The 19289-nt window shown below is 45.1% G+C and overlaps 1 protein-coding gene across 1 annotated transcript; it reads left to right on the top strand.

Annotated features, from left to right (window-relative positions):
- The first annotated feature begins 230 nt into the window (after positions 1 to 230).
- Positions 231 to 16440, top strand: LOC148507922 (epoxide hydrolase 1-like). The gene is made up of 9 exons (XM_088445308.1): positions 231 to 295; positions 8049 to 8262; positions 12661 to 12841; positions 12984 to 13211; positions 13411 to 13540; positions 13683 to 13894; positions 14460 to 14568; positions 14828 to 14953; positions 16140 to 16440. Exons 1-9 carry the CDS (start codon positions 267 to 269, stop codon positions 16339 to 16341), a joined length of 1431 nt encoding a protein of 476 aa, XP_088301434.1. The 5' UTR covers positions 231 to 266; the 3' UTR covers positions 16342 to 16440.
- The last annotated feature ends 2849 nt before the right edge of the window (positions 16441 to 19289 follow it).

Here is a 19289-nt window from a genome sequence, read left to right as displayed (position 1 = left end):
TATGTGATGCTTGATAAATGGGCCTCTCTCTCTCAGATTACACAGTGGCTCTGGCTGTAATTTCTTGCAAAATTGAATGGGTCTATCCTGCAGTGTGTGTAAGAGTTACAGACACCATGTACGATTAGTTGCAAGCATGTGATCTATTCGCAGAGCTTGGCCAGCTGCCATAGAGGAGGGACCTTGGCCTTGCTGTACACCCTGCTCTCTCCCCCCTCCTGCTAGAAGGACAAAGTTTACTGAAAGCAGGAAGACAGGACAGCAAGATGTGGCAGCAGCTCCTGGATAAGGGCAGGTGAGAGGCTGCAGCGTGTGTGCGTCCTGCGCGGCTTTCTGTCCCTGTGTCAGGAGCGAAACTGCAAATAGATCAGCCAAATGCCAACTATACCCAATCCAGCAGGTCAGGGTGCTCTGAGTATAATCATAGGGGGAGAATCCTGCGGTGCTTACAGTGATGTACAGCATTTATGCTGCAGTAAGACACCTGGGAAGTTCTATATGTAGAGATGGTCTTTTATGACGCTATGGGGGCTCATGGGTAGGACGCATTTTTGAAGTAGGACAAGATGCAGGGAGAAAGTGCACAGAAGTAAAAGCCCATTTGCACTTAAATGTTCATCTTAATGTGCATCCAGTTATTCATTTCTAGCAAATGTGCCAGGTTTACCTACGGAGTAATCGGGGTGTATACGTACTATAATAATAACCGCGGGGATGGCATAGAGATGCAGAGTGACAGTGTTATTAGTACTGTCATTTCTACACAATAAGATTCTGTAATAAAGTGTCATATACACAAGCAGGGGCAAAGGCAGGATCTATAGGGGAGATTCCAAATGTTTGTTTTTAGAGCGAATGTGGCCAATCCATGAAGATAACATACTGTAATTAGAACTTAACCAGCTTTATTAATATGCATCATACAAAGTGTAGTGTGTGTCATCATTCCAACATATATAGGACCAGTGATCGCAGAAAGGTGCGTACACACTGGGCGAACAGGAAAGACAGTACGATTCTTACATCGTAATCGTACCGTCGTTCCTGATCCCCTGTAGTGTCTGCACTGAACGATCAGTCGCTCAGTGCAGGCACTGTCCATCATTCCTGAACATGCCAATCTGTCGTTATCGGCAGATTGGGCTGCATGTTCAGGCGATGGACAATGTCGGAAACGACCAGCGGGAACGCGCATCGCTAGTCGTTTCTGACATAAAAGTGCACGATTTGTGCACGATTACTGAGCGATTGCACAATTACGATGTCGTAATCGTGCAATCGCTCAGTAATATCGCCCAGTGTGTACGCACCTTAAGCCTTTATATGTGGCAGTCGAGCGTAATGTTTTTATTTCACATGTGGGCACCATTCCAGGGCATTGGAGCAAGTTCGGGAGTCTGGGGGACAACCTAGCAGTGCTCTGGGCATATATGTACATATTGGCATCCTTATACACTGGATAACAGTATTAATAATTAACTCTATAGATGATCTATAGCAGTGCAACCCTAACAGTGCATGTTTTCCATATCTCCTATTTGGTGCACAGGTGTATTCATTACTGGCTGATATGTTTAAGGATCCACAGGTGGTGCTAATTATTTCCTTTGTGATACTGGGGAGATCATGCAGCACCAATACAATTGTATTATATACTATTTATGTTATGGTCATGGTGTGTGCTGGGGAGGGGGGTTTCCAGGCAACCGGAAACCCCCCCACCCTGCATTTGCCTATAACAAGAAACTGTTAGTACAGACGTTGCATGTCCCACTCAAAATGTAATTCACTACAAATTTAAATAAAATAACATCTGTTGTGTTCACCTGCGGACCATCTTTTCAGCAGTTTTCTTCTCAATGGAAATGTAATTTACGTAATATGAATAGATGGGTGTGATTTCATATAATACAGCAGCTACACTAATGAATTAAATACTACCAGTGGGAGGAGTCAAGCTGTAATTAGCCAATCAGGATCGGCTAGCTAGTACATCATCATCATTGCATCTTGCTGCAGCAGTCCTTGAACCATACTTGCCTACTTTTGAAAAATACTTTCAGGGAGATTGCTATAAAATGCGCTGCGCTGCCGTTGAGTGGGCGTGGCCCGCCTGGCCCAAAAGGGCGTGTCTAGCTCCACCTATGGGCGTATATATTCCTATTAACTGAGACCCTGACTCCCCCACTGACATTAATATATATCTGCCCTGCCACATTCACATTACTAGATGCCCGACACACACACACTACTAGATGCCTTACACCTACACACACACATTACTAGATGCCTTACACCTACACACACACACATTACTAGATGCCCTAAATACACAAACACACTCACATTACTAAATTCCCCAAACACACACATTCACATTACTAGATGCCCTAAACACACACACACACACACACACACTGCTAGATGCCCTAAACACACACACATTCACATTACTAGATGCCCTACACACACACACGTTAGTGCACTCACCTTGGGACCGGGCACTTCTCCTCCTCCAGCCTCTCCACCGAGCTCCCACACCCAGCCACCACCAAACAGCGCTATCTCCGCCAGACCAGAGCTTCTCTCTGCACCGGGTCAGCTCCTCCTCCACCAGGTCTCAGTCCCCGCGGCTCCCGTGTGCAGTAAGGAGAGTGGGAGGGATCCGCTGCTACAGCCACTTCCGCTGGAGACAGACACTGTGGTGTGTGGTCTGAGACTCCATGCGGCTTCTCACAGGTGCCCAACACCTGCACTGCTGTCCCAATCAGTGCAGCGCCAGGCTCCATCCGCCCAAGCACACTGTATGCGCACATCTGACTAGCGCCGGCCACCGCTACCCACAACCCCGCGGTGGCCGGCCTTTAGGTAAGATGGCATCACGCGTCGTGACTCTATGATGTCCCGTGCAGGCCGCACCCCCTGACATTTCCGGAATCGCACATGCGCAGTTGAATGCTCCCAAAAACCGGGAGTTGAGGTACACTTTGCGGGGGAGCGGGAACCTCATTAAAAACCGGGAACCTCCCGCTAAAATCGGGAGGGTAGGCAACTCTGCCTTGAACACCTGCAAAACATAGGCCATGTGACACTAGCATCTGTGCCTGTGTCCGACTCAGCCTCATTTGCTATTACCTGAACACGCCATCACTGTATTTGGGCTATGTTTGCAGGTCCAGTCACAGGCAGTTGTAAGAGTAAAACTAATAATAATAATAGAGCGCTTGTAAGTGTCTAGTTTAGAAATAATGTGTAGCGAAATACCTGTTGAATAAAATGATTAGTTAGCATGAATGTTTAAATATCGCTTTTCTGCATATTTAGAATTTCCGTTCACAGGTTACTGGGGTTCCGATGCTGAGCCGCACTGAGGTAGCAGGTAAACTGTCTAGCTATCCCTATCTCTGCCTGCCTTTCGTGCTGCGCTTTACTCCCGCCGGCTGGTTGCCTCTGTGTGCGTCCTGTTCGTTCGCCCAACCGCACGATCCTGTGACGCTACTCCTGATTTCAATGGTACGGCGATTCGCTTCCAACACGTTTCAGGCTGTCGCCCTTTGTCAAGTATAGCCTTCCTTGGGGGCATATACAATTGGGCGCGAGGTTTAGCGAGTTAAAAACCTCACGCCCAATTCCGGAATACCGCGGGTATGCGCGCTCCCTCTACCCGCGGTTTTCAATTAATAAAATAGTGGTCGCGGGGTTTTCAGCTCTGAAAACCCTGCGCCGCGTAAAGTGAAAAAAAAAACATCTACCTGGCAGGGGGTCTCCGCGGCTCACAGTGGCTTCCCCTCTCTCTTCTTACTGGAGAGGGGACAGCTGGGAGTCCTGGGGGCTGATGGGAGGAGCAAGGGCTGCTGGGAGATGTAGTTCTCCCAGCGCCCATTCCGGGGGTAGTCACACACACCGCGCTGGGGGTCACACACACACAGTTACATACACACACACACACACACACACACACATACAGCAGACACACTGACATACTCACCCTGCTGCAGAAGAGCCGGCTCCCGACGCTGGATGCAGAAGAAGATGCAGAAGACAGCGCTTCGGAAGGTGAGTAATTAAGGACTAATTAAGCTAATTGGATACTTCCAATTGCTTAATTAGTCCTCAGGGGGGGTGCCGCGGGGGTGTCAGAGCAAGTCAGAGTGATTTTTCCTTAAATCATCGATTTTAGGAAAAATCACGCTTGCTCAGGAGGTGCGTGAAAAAAATCTCCCGGCACGTAAATTATTTAAAATGAAAATAATATGCTGACTGCAGGTACACTGCCTGGTAAAGTCTTAAGGCCCCCATACACGGTAAAATTCAAAGTTGGTAAGATGAGTTGGAAGATTGCACTTGAAATTTTTCATAAGATGTGGTCAAATGGTGTAGGATTGATCGTTACGATCATAGGATAAGATGCATAGAAGTGTGTCACATCGTACTATCGATTGGGATCTCTCTGCAAAACCATTTGTTCTGCGATCCAACTAGACGACGGCGGGGACGCGCATCGGGGTCGCAGAAGACTCAAAATACATCTATTTTCAAACGATTGGTCTGTCCAACCTGTAGAAACTGCCAAAATCGTGTCAAAAATCGTCCTGTGTATGGGCATCTTTAAGGGGCCTATCCATTAGCAGAAGTATTTTTTAGCAATAAAAGACAAAAGATATCCCTTGAAAATTCTGGTGGCTGTGCTAAACGATATCTGTCATGTACATGACAGATTGTAGCAAACGACGAACGATATCGCATGACATCATTCACGGAGTTTATTTTTTTTCTCTGCAGCGCTCTGTAGATGCTGCTAATATCTTTCGTTGTTCGTCGTTTACCGCATATAAACTGCACGATATTGCTAATATCGTACAGCTATATGCGATAATTGACCAACATGTTGGAGAGATGATAGGTGCGATTTATCGGCCGCGGGAGTGCGCATCTGTCATCGTTCAGGGCCTATGCATTAGCAGATATAATGAACGATTGAACGATATATCGTTCAATCGTTAATTTTATCTGCTAATGGATAGGCCCCTTTAGAAACTCACCGCTGCTGCCATTTGACAGACCGAGGGTGGATAACTGACCTGTGACCGTGGAAAATCAGTTATTCACAACTTATCACTGCGGGGGTTATGCAATCAGTTGTAGTACCCCACACAGAGCCGTAGCTAGGGTAGTGCGGCCGGTGCCATTGCACAGGGCACCACAGGTCAGGGGGCGCTGTTTGGGCCTGTCAAATTCCTGTTTATTATCATTCTTGCTTGTAGCTTTCATACTTGCCAACATTCAACTCCCTCCTTCCGGGAGGGAGCTGAGGAATACGTCGCTCGGGGTCTCGCACCAAAGGGGGCGTGCTGTCGATGGTGAGTGACAGCATGCCCCCTTTGGTGGGCATGCCGGGGGCGTGTCTGCCAGACGGAGGCGTTCCCATGGGAACGCCTACCGTCTGAGTCCGACCCCACTGACATCAGTAATGATGTCAGTGGGAGTGATTTTGGCTCTGATAGAGCAAAAATCACTCCTGGGCTTGCGGCAGCGAGACCCTACCGCAGGGTCTCGTCGCAAGCCCGATGGACGCTCGCATAAGCTGTGGGTGGTAACCCACAGCTATGCGAGCGTCCAAAAGGCCGCTCCACATTTAAATAGGACAGCCCTGATTCAGAGCGAGCGCTCTGGTCACAGCGTTCAGCTCTGAATCAGGCCCTGAATGCCTGCATTCTGCGGGGGGCGTGGCCGGGCTATGATGCCGTTTTGGGGGCGGGGCCAGGGGCGTGACCGCACGATCGCGTCATCGTGGCCCCGCCCCCTCACAATGCCGAGAAAAAGGTATTGTGAAGCAGGGGGCGGAACCACGATGACACGATTCAGCGCGAATTGCGTCATCTGGCCCCCCCGCTGCTGGGTTTTTTAGCAGTAGTTCGGGGAGGTAGGCGGCAGCCGGGAGGCTTGCCTGCCTTTCCGGGGGGACGGGAGCGGCACCCGATATTCGGGAAGCTCCCGACCAAATCGGGAGGGTAGGCAAGCTTGCTCTTATTTCATCCCCAGCATCTCCTGGCCTCTCCTATCTCTTCGCTGGCCCATGAAGCCATGGCTCTTTTTTGGGTGCATTATGTCCCTTTGAAAAATGAGGGGGGCACCAATGCTCTTTCTGGCACAGGGCACCAAAAAGTCTAGTTACGGCTCTGACCCCACATAATGATTTTCATGAGATAACATCAGTTTTCAGTGGCGTATTCAGTAGTGTAGCTTTGTTTAACACAATGCTGAAGGTGGTTGGCAGCGCCATAGTAATGTTAATATTTAACAATAGATAGGTGAAAAGTGACTGGAACTGTGATAAAAAAATATGTTGGTTACTTTCCAGAGTTCAAAGAATAAAAACCACATCTACTGTTCTTTCAATACCAGATAGACCTATAACGGCCAGGCCTATAGCATATAATAGGCCATATTCAATTACAAGCGAAAGATCCGTTTCGGTGATACTTTTTCACTGATGACGTCATTTTTGCTACTTTCAACTTATCCCTGTATTCAATTTTAGCGTCTCTTCACTGGCGCGATAACGCAACGCAACGCAATGCAGTGTAATAGGCGAAAAAGTTTTGCCTATGAATACCCGGCGGAAAAAAGTGCAGAATTGAGGTTTTGGGGTGCAAACTTGCAGTAACCACCCTAAACCCTTTTTACACCCCCCCTTGACGCTAACTGCGTCAAAAAACACTAAAAACCCCCCACAAAGGACACCCCAAAAAAGCACTTTGAAAAAGTGGGCGAAAAAAAAATTAAACTCGGGGTACAAATTCAAAAATTTGCGATATAGCCTTTGGGGGGGGTCTGCAAGTATGGGGGAGGTGTTTCTTGGAATGCAGGTGTTTGCTGAAGGTGCGTTTTTGGCGCTTTTTAATGCTTCACTTTAGCAACTTTAAAATATGCTTACACCCATTTTGATGTACCCCAAATTTGATGGGACTACTAATTTTCCCCCAAAAAAGTAGCAAAATGCTATTCTTCACCACTTGCTCAAAGACGCTAAATAGCGCCTATTGAGACTGATTCAGAGTTGTACGCTAATGCCATCGTAGCTTCGATCCCGTGCACAACCATTCTGTGAAAATACGCAAATGTCACAGATGCCGAGAATTGCATTGAGACGCCCACCTGCGGCTTAGACTTTCCAAGCATCAGTGTTCATAGACGCAGCATCCATTGCAGATCATTCGATTATCGCAGTTCAGAGTAACCCTATGGCTTCTCAAAATGGGTGGGGGGGAGCTGAGACGCCGGAGCCACTTTCACTGCGTATGGGATCGCAAGCTGTGACACGCCCCTGAAAATGGTCACGACACGCCTGCGTTCTCTGCCGCCTCTCTCCGTTACCTTCCACAAAAGCTTCCTGACTGTCATTCACACTGCGAGTAAAAAGTTGCTGCGAGCGACTACGGTAATGTATCTTGACGCATGCACAGTGCAACTTAGGCGCATAAAAGGACCTTGTTAAGGTCCCTTTATTTCTAAGCTTCCATATTAGACCAGCATACGTGTCTGCGCCTTTTGTCGGCAGCGGTCCTGCGACTGTATGCAAGTACAGCTACAATCCCTTCCCTAGTGTACAGCCATGCGTCTGCTTGTGCAAGGGCTGAGACGTCAACTTTAACACTGCTTAGTGCATCCTTAGATGCAACGATCGGTTGCACCACTTAAACTTACACCAGCCCCATTCTAGGATCAGCTAATCTGTCAGAGCACGGCCTCAAATGTGAGTGATTATGTATCTGAGTTAGCAACCACTACAGTGACACTCCCATAACACGTCTATAAACCACCCAGTCACCGCCAGGATCTCCCAGCACATTTTCTAGGCATTTCTGAGACCGTGAGTCTCAAACGCAACTGCTGCTCTGTAGGCACGGTCCCAGGACGCATGCGCAGTGTGACTTGGACCAAAAAATTGCTCAACTGTGTCCAACATCGACATTGAGTCTGACCCAGAATCAGGCCTATAATGTTGGTATACATATTTATGATGTTTCCTTGCTGTTTCTCTGTAGGTCGGCCTTCAATGAACACTGGCCTCACAGCCTCCTGGTCCCGGCCGCCGTCGGCTTAGGGGGAGCCCTGCTCTGCTGGAAGATACATGGGCGGAAAATACAAACTATTGAACTGGGAGAAGGATGGTGGGGTCCTGGGGAGAAATCTCACGCCCGTAATAAGGATACGAGTGTACGACCTTTTGTCATTGAAGCCAGCGATGCTGACATTAAGGTATTGATGTAAACATGGAGATATCACTGGGAGACCTTGGGTGAAGATAAATAAAGAGGTATTTCAACCTAGAAATTAATTCCTCATCCCACTCCAAATTGTTTAATTACTTCTCTACTGTTTTTTTTATAACTAGAGATGAGTAGCTCAGTTTTCCTGTAAACCGAAAACACCAGAACTTAGGGTATCTGAGGAGAACGAGTCCCAGCTCGGGTCTTCCTGCCAAATTTGGATCTCAAAATGAGGCAAAACATAATTTCCCAGAAATCTCAGATCTTGCGTATTTTGGATTGCTTATGAGTCCCGCCCTCGTGATCAGGTGACATTTCACACAGGAGAGTGTATGGAGAGGGTGTGGAGTGTAGTTGTGCTTCAAATAAATACCAATAGGACGCCAATAAAAGAACTTGTATTTAGATGGTGTGGGTGGGAGGGTGTAACAGACTGCAGGCATCTTTGTCACTGAGTGTTTGTCAGGCACTAGCTAGCAGCAACTGCAATCTGCATGCAGACAGGCTTCGGTCACAGTCACTTGTGTGTTTGTTTGTCATACACTAGTAGCACTTGCAAACCAGTGCAAACAGGCTCATTCGTTAGAAGAGATCCTGGAGTGAGCTGCACTTACAATTGTTTTCTACAAGAATATCTATCTACTCTGCAGTATATATTGTCACTTCTGTATGAGAGCAGGGACAGTGGGGAGGAATTTGTTTGTGTTCTCATGCACGTAAGTAATGGATGACCGATGGGAGTGAGGGCCACGGGCATCCATTACTTATCACTCAAGTCACACACAAATGCACTGGGTTCAGACATGTAAAGCAGCTAAACCCATGCAAAGTAACGGGCTCACTGTCCAAGTGGTAGTCTGGGTACAGAATAGTCTAACTTTTGGCTGCTTTCTGCTGGCACCCACAGGAGGGTGCGAGCAGAAATAATGGCCTACTGCCGCACTCACACCCATTAGCATAAACAATTGAATAGCTCCCAGTTACTTTAGATGGGAGTTCGGGCACCCAAAAACAATTGCTTTCCCCCCGTGTGATTTGCTGCATAGCTGTCCAAAAATTCTGTGCTGTGTCTGAGTGAGCTGCACACCAAAGAAGACATGTTTTCCTGTTTTAAAAAACAATTGTCTTTTATAATTCAATTTAAAATATATTTCAATGTAATATTGTGTTTCTGCAGTATCTAACCGCACATCTCTAGTAATAATGATGATGGTTTTGACATAGAGGGCCTAATTCAGATTTGGAAATAGAGTAAGAAAGATCAAGTAACTGCATCTTGGTAAAACTATGTTGCACTGCAGGTGGGGCAGATGTAACATGTGCAGAGAGATTTAGATTTGGGAGGGCCGTGTCCACACTGAAATCTAAATCGCAATGTAAAAATAAAGCTGTCCAGCATTTGTAGGCTACATGCAAAAGCAGCCAGTATTTACCCCGCATGCAAATATAAGTATGTATGTGTACCCCTTGCATTGCAACATGGTTTGTCCAGGCACATAGTTACTTGCTTTATCTTACTATATTCCAAAATCTGAATCAGGCCCAGATATTGTTACTGTGGAAATGCAACAGGATGACGGGGGATAACTGTGTATCTGACATTGACGATGAATGTGTTGAACAAGAACAAGTTGATAAAATTCAGGAGGAATAAGTTGTTTGTGTCAATATAAGTCAGCCACCAGGGGCAGCAGTTCTTGTCAGTGATAAGGGTAAGGCTATTGTCATGCCTGGGCATAAGACCAACAAAGCCACCTCCCTATTAAGCCATTTGCAGCGAGTTCATGCAAATTATTCAATAAAATCTGGAAAATCCTGTCAAATAATAAGTAGTCCAGCATCAGCTACCAGCAGCATGGATAGATCTTAGCACATGCAATCTCTACCACCAACACCGTCGTCATCATCATCAACCTTCTCACTAATGATTGGAGATAGTCATCCTGCATCCAATTTGAAAAGGCAAACTGACTCTACCACCCCACCCCCCTATCCAGGATTCCCAAAAAGAATCCTTGCACGCTAGAGCGGCTGCTGCAGTGGCTGGGGGTGAGTATTCATCACAGAAGGGGACCAAGAAGAAGTCTAGTAATTTCAGACACCAATTATCTGTGAAACAATCATTTGCAAGAGGAACAAAGTATGAAAGCTGCCATCCTATTGCACAGCGGATCACTGAAGCCATGAATATTAAATTAGCAGTATATTTCTTTTAAAATTGATAAAAATAGCTAAAATCAGATAACTTGGACCTGTTCTTGTTCCTATAGTATTATTAACATCAATACCATTAATTTCAAGTCATTTTCAGTCAAATTTGACTACCTCACAGTACCTGTAATCACAGGGGAGGGACTTAAATGCAATCCAAAACATGCAAGTTCCAAACTTGTAGAGGAGACCTAAGTCGGGACTCTGTTCCACTTGGAACCCCAGAGTGATCTGAGCCAGGACTCAGTTTGAATTGGAACCCCAAAGTTCAGGTGTGTTCAGTTTTCCAGCAAAACAAAACCACTCATCTCTAATTAACAAGAGTGAAAGGGATTATGAGGATGATGACCTCTTTCAACTGTGAGGATAATTAACACCGTTAGCCTTATGCCCATTGGTAGCTTGCTTTAACCAAACCACCAGGATGTTTTCTTTTGTGGGGGCCCAAACAAACCAAGCACTTCAGCCACAAAAGTGGCAGTCCCTGTTGCTAAAGTGCTTGGTTTGTTAAACTGTGCATAGACAGGCATCGTATATTATTTTAACTGTCATTTACTGGAGGATTTGGCCCCAAATCAAAATGATATTAATACAAAGTAAAATTCTGCCTGCTTGAAGACAAAGTTACAAATCTCCACGCGATTATCACCACTATGCTCCGGTACAATGAATGTGAATAGTGATGGCGACAGTTTGAATACTTGTTAACTATAGTGTAAAAATAAAGTCAGCAGATTATATCAGCCACACCAAATCTATGAAAATGCTAATAGGTGCCATCTGGAAATGAGACTCTCTTTTATATTATCTCTCATTGACTATGATAAGTACAGATTGACATCACTGCCGGACTCTGAATTTACATCTAGAGCTGCCGGACACACCATACTAGGTAAATCACCACTAGACCACCAGGGACATTTTGTCGACATTCTAATCATGTCAAAATTTCATCAGTGTTGACATGATCAATGTGGACGTGGTCAATGTGGACATAGGAGCTCATTCAGACCCGCTCGCTAAGATGCACACTCTTGCTGCTGCCTATGGTATGCAGTGTGTATGCAGTGTGCGCATACCTTAGTGAAAGTTCACAATGCCCTCGCTCGCTGCACATAGACAGCCCAGCAGAGTGAGTGACAGGGGAAGCCATTTGAAAGTGGTAACAGGGGCTGGCCTTTAAAAATGGGGGAGTGGAGGAGGTGCAAATGCAGGCGTGGCTGAGCATCTTAACGGCATTTTAGATGTGTGCATAATTAAAAGACAGCATCATAGTACACGTCACCTGGCTTGTTTTTACACTGAAGTGCTCACAGTGCTTGCGGAAGGGTATGGTCAACCTCAAGCGCTGCGATAGCATCCAATGTTACGCGATGTACCGATGGTTGCATACACTTTCTGGACATGACGTGCACAAGTGGGCGTCTTAAGACAGGCTGGTGGGTGTCTGCATACACTATGTAATCGCTCTCTAAGAAATACTGGGCATGCTAATGCATTGCTGTGTGGTAGTACTGCCTACGCAATTTACATACACATTGTGCGAGCGGCTCTGAATCAGGCCCATAGTGCATGCCGATATTACAACCATGTTGACATTACCAGGTCAACTTTATGAATGTCGACGAAATATACCACAACCGATATATTATATAGATGTACACTCAAACAGGCATTGTATTGCAGGTAATAACAGTGAAGGGGTTCAATACACAACGAGCCTACTAGCCACCCATACCTAGGGGCTCCATCTTACTGGCATGGTGTCGCAGCCACTAAACTATTGACTATTCTGTCAGAAAGGCAGGCACCAAGCCCAGTGTAAAGCTTTTGGCAGGTCCATGGAAACTTTAGTAGATGCAGTCCTACTGTACAATCCTGGAACAATATAACAGAATACATGATCCATAGTCAGCCTGTCTGAAGATGAAGGTAGAACATAAAACCCACTCCAGGCAGATGGGTTTCCACTTTTACGCCCAGTCTGCTTCCCACGGTGGTGTAACTTTGTTTGGGTTGAGCTAAAATAGAGGTTCCCTGTTGGATTGGTAGCCTACCTAATGGAGGGTGGCCACTGTGCCTACTCCAAGATCTTGGGTTGAGCAGTCAGTTGGCCTATATGTGCTATGTCTGTGTAATTTCGATAGTTGATACATCATTTTTGTTGTTCATTAAGGATCTTCATGACCGCCTAGATCACACTCGATTCTTCTCACCACTGGAAGACTCAAAATTCCACTATGGTTTTAATGCTAATCATCTAAAGACAGTTATTTCCTACTGGAGGAACCAGTTTGACTGGCACAAGCAAGTAAAGATCCTCAATAAATACCCCCACTATCGGACCTCCTTAGAAGGTATATGGTGCTTTTAACGTAACAACCCCTTAACTAATATTGTGTATATGTACTAAATATATTTATTTGGAGAGGTGGATGTAAAGGTATTGAGAATAGAGGGAGTGAATACTTTGTATTAAAAATTATTTTTGGACCATAGGTCTGGAGGTACATTTCATCCACGTGAAGCCTTCACATCTTGCACCTGGACAGAAGGCCCGTCCTCTCCTCATGGTCCATGGTTGGCCCGGATCCTTTTATGAGTTTTATCGCATTATTCCACTTTTGACAGAACCAGGAAAACATGGTCTGGACCCCAACATTGTCTTTGAGGTTATCTGTCCATCAATCCCGGGCTATGGTTTTTCCGAAGCATCACACAAAAAGGGTAGGGGTCAGAGAAGACTATAGGCAATAACATGCAAGAAAAGAGACAATACAGTACATGGCGGAATGAGTGGCTACTCTGCATAGTTCATATGTTTTTAATAATGACCTAGAAAACAGTTCTATACTTTGAACAATCCTTTCAGATTTTCTTTTGGGTTGAGACCACCTGTAAAACTAGCGTTTCCTTTTTATCACAGACTTCAATGCTTCTGCTGCTGCCCGCATCTTCTACAAGTTAATGTTGAGACTTGGATTCAAGGAATTTTACCTGCAGGGTGGAGATTGGGGAAGTAGGATCACTACTCTCTTGTCTCAGATGAAGCCAGAGTAAGTATTTGGCCTTCGGTACACCGCACAGGTGAAATGGGTAGGATGCATTCAAATACGTCTCTATTATATGAATTCTCCTTGGGTCTCGTATATGGATAATATAGGTCTGCTCTTGTGTGTAACCATCACCCTTCTGTAGGTCAGTTAAGGGCCTCCACCTGAACTTTTTGATGCTTCCAATGGGACTTGGAAGGCTGAAATCTCTGCTTCTTGGTCGCTATGCACCCTGGTTAGTGGGGATGACAAGAGAAGATGTCCAGCGCCTATATCCATACATGGAGAAGAACGTTTATGGAATTTTACTAGAAAGTGGGTACATGCACATACAGTCGACCAAACCCGATACAGTAGGTAAGAAGCCCAGTTATTTATGGCAAGTAAATATGTGCTATGATGATTAACCTTATTGGACAAGAAAATCCAATGTCTTCTGAATGCACCTGTGTATGGGACTATTTTTGAAGAGCAAACCTGTCCCTCCATCCTCCTGTGGGACATGGGTCTTAGCTGACTCTTTTAGACATCAGGCCTTGATTAAACTGTGCTGGTGCTGTGATTGGTGAATCCTTGTGCCAACTGGAGGAGGAGCCGCCATAAATCAGGCTAAACAATGTAGTATTTCTGGTAACTAATCTGAATATTTTAATGACAAAAGGGGGTGGGTCCTTAAAGTGGAAATCTTTTAGGCTTTTAAAAAATTTCTTACACTTTGTCCACAAACCTGCCAAGCTAGGTGCACATTAATTTGTCGTGGGCAGTGCATGAAGTGTGAAGTGGTTGTGTAGCTTGAAATGCGATAGTCAGAATAATTCACATCGCTTCGACACAAAGAGGTATCGTGAGTTCACATTTTTGTTGTTGTAACATTAGAGCAGTCTACTGTGCTCCAGGTCTTTGATGACTGTTCTCTCCGTAGGCTCAGCTCTCAATGACTCTCCTACTGGACTTGCTGCCTACATTCTTGAGAAGTTTTCCACCTGGACGGATAACTCATTCCGGGACCTAGAAGGAGGCGGCCTGGAGAGGTGGGAAGAACAACACAGAGCGAATCATAAATCAACAAACCTCTCACAGATCATCTCACTAGAGTCACATAGGCGCGATGGTACCCATAAGGTTCATGTACAAGTCTCATGTGACTCACCTGTTCTGATTACACATTCACACGCTAATCATTATTATAATAACTATGCCCACACATTATATTCCCATGTGGGGGTGATGGGGGTACATTTATGAAGATGGACAATTCTACCTTTCTTCTATGTTTCTTGCAAAATTCAGGAAATTTTCTCTGGATGATCTCTTAACCAACGTGATGATCTACTGGGTGACCGGATCCATCGCATCTTCCATGAGATTATACAAGGAGAGCTTCTCACAGCATTACACGAGTTTGCAAGATTACAAGTAAGACCTAATAATGGATTGTATAGAATGGGAATGTTTCTGGTGGACACTCCTGAGATTGCCCACAATACAAACCTGATCTTCCGAGCTCCTGGACTGCAAATGCATCCATACCCAAGACTCCCCATGATACATCTTGGGGGATATAGTCTGTGTTTAAATAGCCATGGCTGAATTGTGGTACTGGAAGCTCTGACACAGGGGGACTGGTGTGCCGCCTCCATTTTGTGGCATCTTTAAGCAGGTGCCTAGTGAGAAATCCAGCACTGAGCTTCTGCTCCTAGAGCATGGATCAGAATAGAATGAGCGGGTGGGCAATTTGTCATCGATGTATTGCGCTTTCCTAGGTGGCCACAGGGAGGTGTCTCCACACGCACTGAGTTGGTTTGACTTATGGGAGTGTTGCGGGCGCGTTGCTGAAAGCGGTTGCGTACAGAGATGCCCGACTGCTCACATAGGAAGCCGTACATGAACTGGGAACTGCACCTGCCATAGCGCTGGAGCAAGTTTTGATGGTGCCATCTAAAGATGCACGGGTGCTATTACTGTATGTACAGGTGATTAAAATGGGCATCTCAGTTCTGGCATTCATACAGTATGCATGGATCTACCTACGGGAAGGGCTTTGTAGGGGCATTTGCGTAAAGTTGCAGACGGGCAACTGCCAATAGACTCTGCCGCGACTGATTCTGTGCTCACATCAGAATAAGACCCTAAGAGTGTTTATTAGCAGGTATCTGGCATCAACAGGTTGGGTATGGGATCTTGGTGGTCGGGATGCCGCTGGTCGGAATCCCGACACGTAAAACCATCAGGTACATACCCTAACGCTAACCCTTACACCTAACCCTCCGATGCCTGAACCTAACTCCCCCCCCCTTAGTGCCTAGCCCTAACCCTTCCCTGACCCCAGATACTTACCTTCGGGATGCCGGCAGCCTGGATTCCAGGGCCGGTATTTTGACCGTAGGCATCCCACTGACTTCCTCCCAGCATCAACGTATTGCTACACAGGCTAACTGAGAACAGCTGGAGAGGGCTATAGTGAGCAGAGGAATAGTGGCGGCTAGTTGTGATCTTATTCTATATATTGGACTTTGCTCTACTAGACCTGTGCTGGGATACAGTGGAAGAACTAGATGACAGATGGTTATAGGCAGCTATTAATGGGCTGTTTGTTTTACAGGATCGGGGTGTATGTGCCCACTGGTATTGCTGCTTTTCCCTGCGAGTTGATGCATATTCCCCGGGTATGGGCAAAGCAGAAATTCTACAACATTGTCAGCTACACGTACATGCCACGTGGCGGACACTTTGCTGCCTTTGACGAGCCCGAACTCCTGGCCCGCGACGTCCAGAATTTTGTGTCAAAAGTGGAGAAAGTGTAAAACATATAAAATTGTATTGTGTTACATAGTGCATTCACCGTATAGAAAACACAGATTAGTCTGACTGGTATCTGCTGTCCTAATATGCATTAGTATCTATGTTGATAATTCACTTATGTGCTTGACACATTGGAATATCATGGACAGTATAAATCAAAAACCAATTCAGAACTCCAACTGGAATGTCAGTCAGTACTGGGTGCCAATGATTTATTTGATTTATACTGTCCATGATATTCCAATGTGTCCAGCACATAAGTGATTTATCAACATAGATACTAATGCATATTAGGGTAACATTGTTTCAATATAAAGGGGTATTTTATTATTAATTGTGAGATAATTGTCTTCATTAAATTTGATATATTATTATTTATATAATAAAGAATTTTATAAAATGTTATAGTTTTTGGAGCCATGAGTCTTTTATATACATGTGTGGATTCTGCTGTCTCACAATAAGAGCATCATTAGCGCAGTCTGAGATTAATTCAGTATTGTTTGTTTACGGGTATACACAAATCCCAGTGTTTAAGACTTGCTGCTTTATATTAATTAGATATATCTTTGCATTCACCTATTTAAATAATACTTTTGATAAGCGCCAGGATCATCAGTCTGTTGTGTGGTATCTGCTGTCGTCTTATTGATTCATCTCACCACGTAACATGTGGCCCAAAAATCGCATTGTATGTTACTGTTGCGCAGCGAGACCAGCGAGTCACATACGGAGATGGCGTACTCCCATAGCAAGAGGGAACAGTAGCTGTTGCGCCGCTGGAAGTCTGGGCAGGTATGAGTACATAAGTCTGCATTGCCCAGCAACCCATTATACATGCAAAACAATTGAAACATTTGCCAGAGCAACCCCCCAAAAAGTCACATACAGTGCTTAGTGAGATACTTTATAGACAGGTCCTTGTTTGCTCACATTCCATTCCAGGGGCATATCTATAGTGGGAGCAGGGTGTGTGGTGCACACGGACCCCACCCTGCACACCCTGCACCCATTATAGTCTTTATACTTACATGTCCGTTGTCTCCAGAGTGCTACTCTGTAGTGCCAGGCCGGCATTGCACAGCAACAAGAATCACTGGGAAAATGGCAACAACAATTTTCCCGGTACTCGCGCATGCGCAGTACTGCTGTCCCCGGGAAAATGGAGTGGGTGCCATTTTCCCAGAGACCCGTGCATGCACAGTAAATTCTGGCACACGGGCCACCTCCTCTCTTTAAACGCCCCTGTTCCATTCTTTAGAATCTTGTGACATCACTGAGAATGCAGTCTATCCATTCATTAGGAACCAGTGACATCACTGAGAATGCAGTCTATCCATTCATTAGGAACCAGTAACATCACTGAAAATGCCGCCTATCCATTCACTAGAACCAGTGACATCACTGAGAATGCAGCCTATCCATTCACTATGAAACAGTGACATCACTGATAATGCAGCCTTTCCATTCACTAGGAACTTAGTGACATCATTGAGAATGCAGTCTATCCTTTCGTTATATCTAGTGACATCAGTGAGGATGCAGCCCAACCATTCATTAGAATCTTGTGACATCATTGAGAATACAGCCTATACATTCACTAGTAACCTGTGACATAAAAGAGAATGTAGCCTATCCATTCACTAGGAAACATTGACATCACTGAGAATGCAGCCTATCCGGTCACTAGGAACCAGTGACATAACTGAGAATGCAGCCTATCCATTCACTAGGAACCACTGACATCACTTGTATGATTGGTTAGGCTGCATCCTGTGATGTCACTAGATCCTACTGAAAGGATAGGCTACATTATCAGTGATGTCACTGGTTCCCATTGAATGGATAGGCTGTGTTCTCAATGATGTTGCTAGATCCTAGTGAATGGATAGCCTACATCCTCAATGACATCATTGGTTCCTAGTGATTGGATAGGCAGCATCCTTACAAACTAATGACATCAATGATAAGGCAGCCTATTCATTCAAATGTTGATTTACCCTCTACCCACCAGATGGCTGCCTCAGTGTGTGTACAACAACAGGTGCACTATAAGCAGACTCATGTTATGCTACGTATTCTGAGAAATAAGTCACAATACCTCACCGAAAAGTAATACAGTTGGAGTGGATTGGGTTGAAGTTTGCGCGGATCGGGTTGTGGCTCAGACAGGTCAGCTGCATGGCCCATATTCTGATATAGGCAGGTGGGCATCATTATCTTTACACACCTGGTTTATGTTACACTTACTGCAATTTCTTATGTAGCTGTGAGAATGCAATTACCACATTTCCCTCCCTGTGCTTCATTCCCACAGTACATAATGTCTACGGTATTCTCAACCCATTGCCTTTTGATAATTGCAGGTTGTATCTTTCATTTCTTCCCTTGCAAGGAAGGCGTGCTCTATAATTGTCTTTAAAAGTGGATATAAAATTACATCCTAGAGCTGGATAAAAATGTGAAAGACTAACTGAGCTGTAATTGTGCCCAAATATCCATTGTGTCCACTGGGTGTCCCTGTTACTCCATAGTATCCTCAGTGCTCAGTTTGGGATACATTGGTCAATAAAATGTAGAATTTTGCATTGATGGGATGTACCATGTACTGTGTGTATTACTGATATAAACTGTGGCTTATACAGCTGTTAAGAGCTCAGACAGAGTATAGTACTTATCACAGTAAAGGCTATACATGAACAGTGAAACATCATGTGGCAAATGCTCCAACTTGTTGCCTAGTTTCCAATCCTTGCAAAAGCCCCCTAACAAGCAATATGTCTGGTTTTGTAGAGTAATGGGACTACTTAAAATTTCCATGGTATAAAGAATGACCTCACTTGAAATTCAGTTTACCATTAATATCTTTTATGGTTATCCCAATCACACTACATATACATGAAAGTTATATTTAATTATTAATAAACAGCACTCATAGAGCTAATTATCA

The sequence above is a fragment of the Taudactylus pleione genome, unplaced genomic scaffold, assembly GCF_031769625.1.
Source record: "Taudactylus pleione unplaced genomic scaffold, aTauple2 ptg000378l, whole genome shotgun sequence".
NCBI lineage: Eukaryota > Metazoa > Chordata > Amphibia > Anura > Myobatrachidae > Taudactylus > Taudactylus pleione.
This window is presented reverse-complemented; position numbering and strand designations above follow the sequence as displayed.

Coding starts and splice junctions, on each gene's coding strand:
- LOC148507922 (XM_088445308.1), top strand. CDS start 267: ATGTGGCAGCAGCTCCTGGATAAGGGCAG. Junction 12,842..12,983: donor CTATCGGACCTCCTTAGAAG/GTATATGGTGCT, acceptor TTTGGACCATAG/GTCTGGAGGTACATTTCATC. Junction 13,541..13,682: donor TTGTCTCAGATGAAGCCAGA/GTAAGTATTTGG, acceptor ACCCTTCTGTAG/GTCAGTTAAGGGCCTCCACC.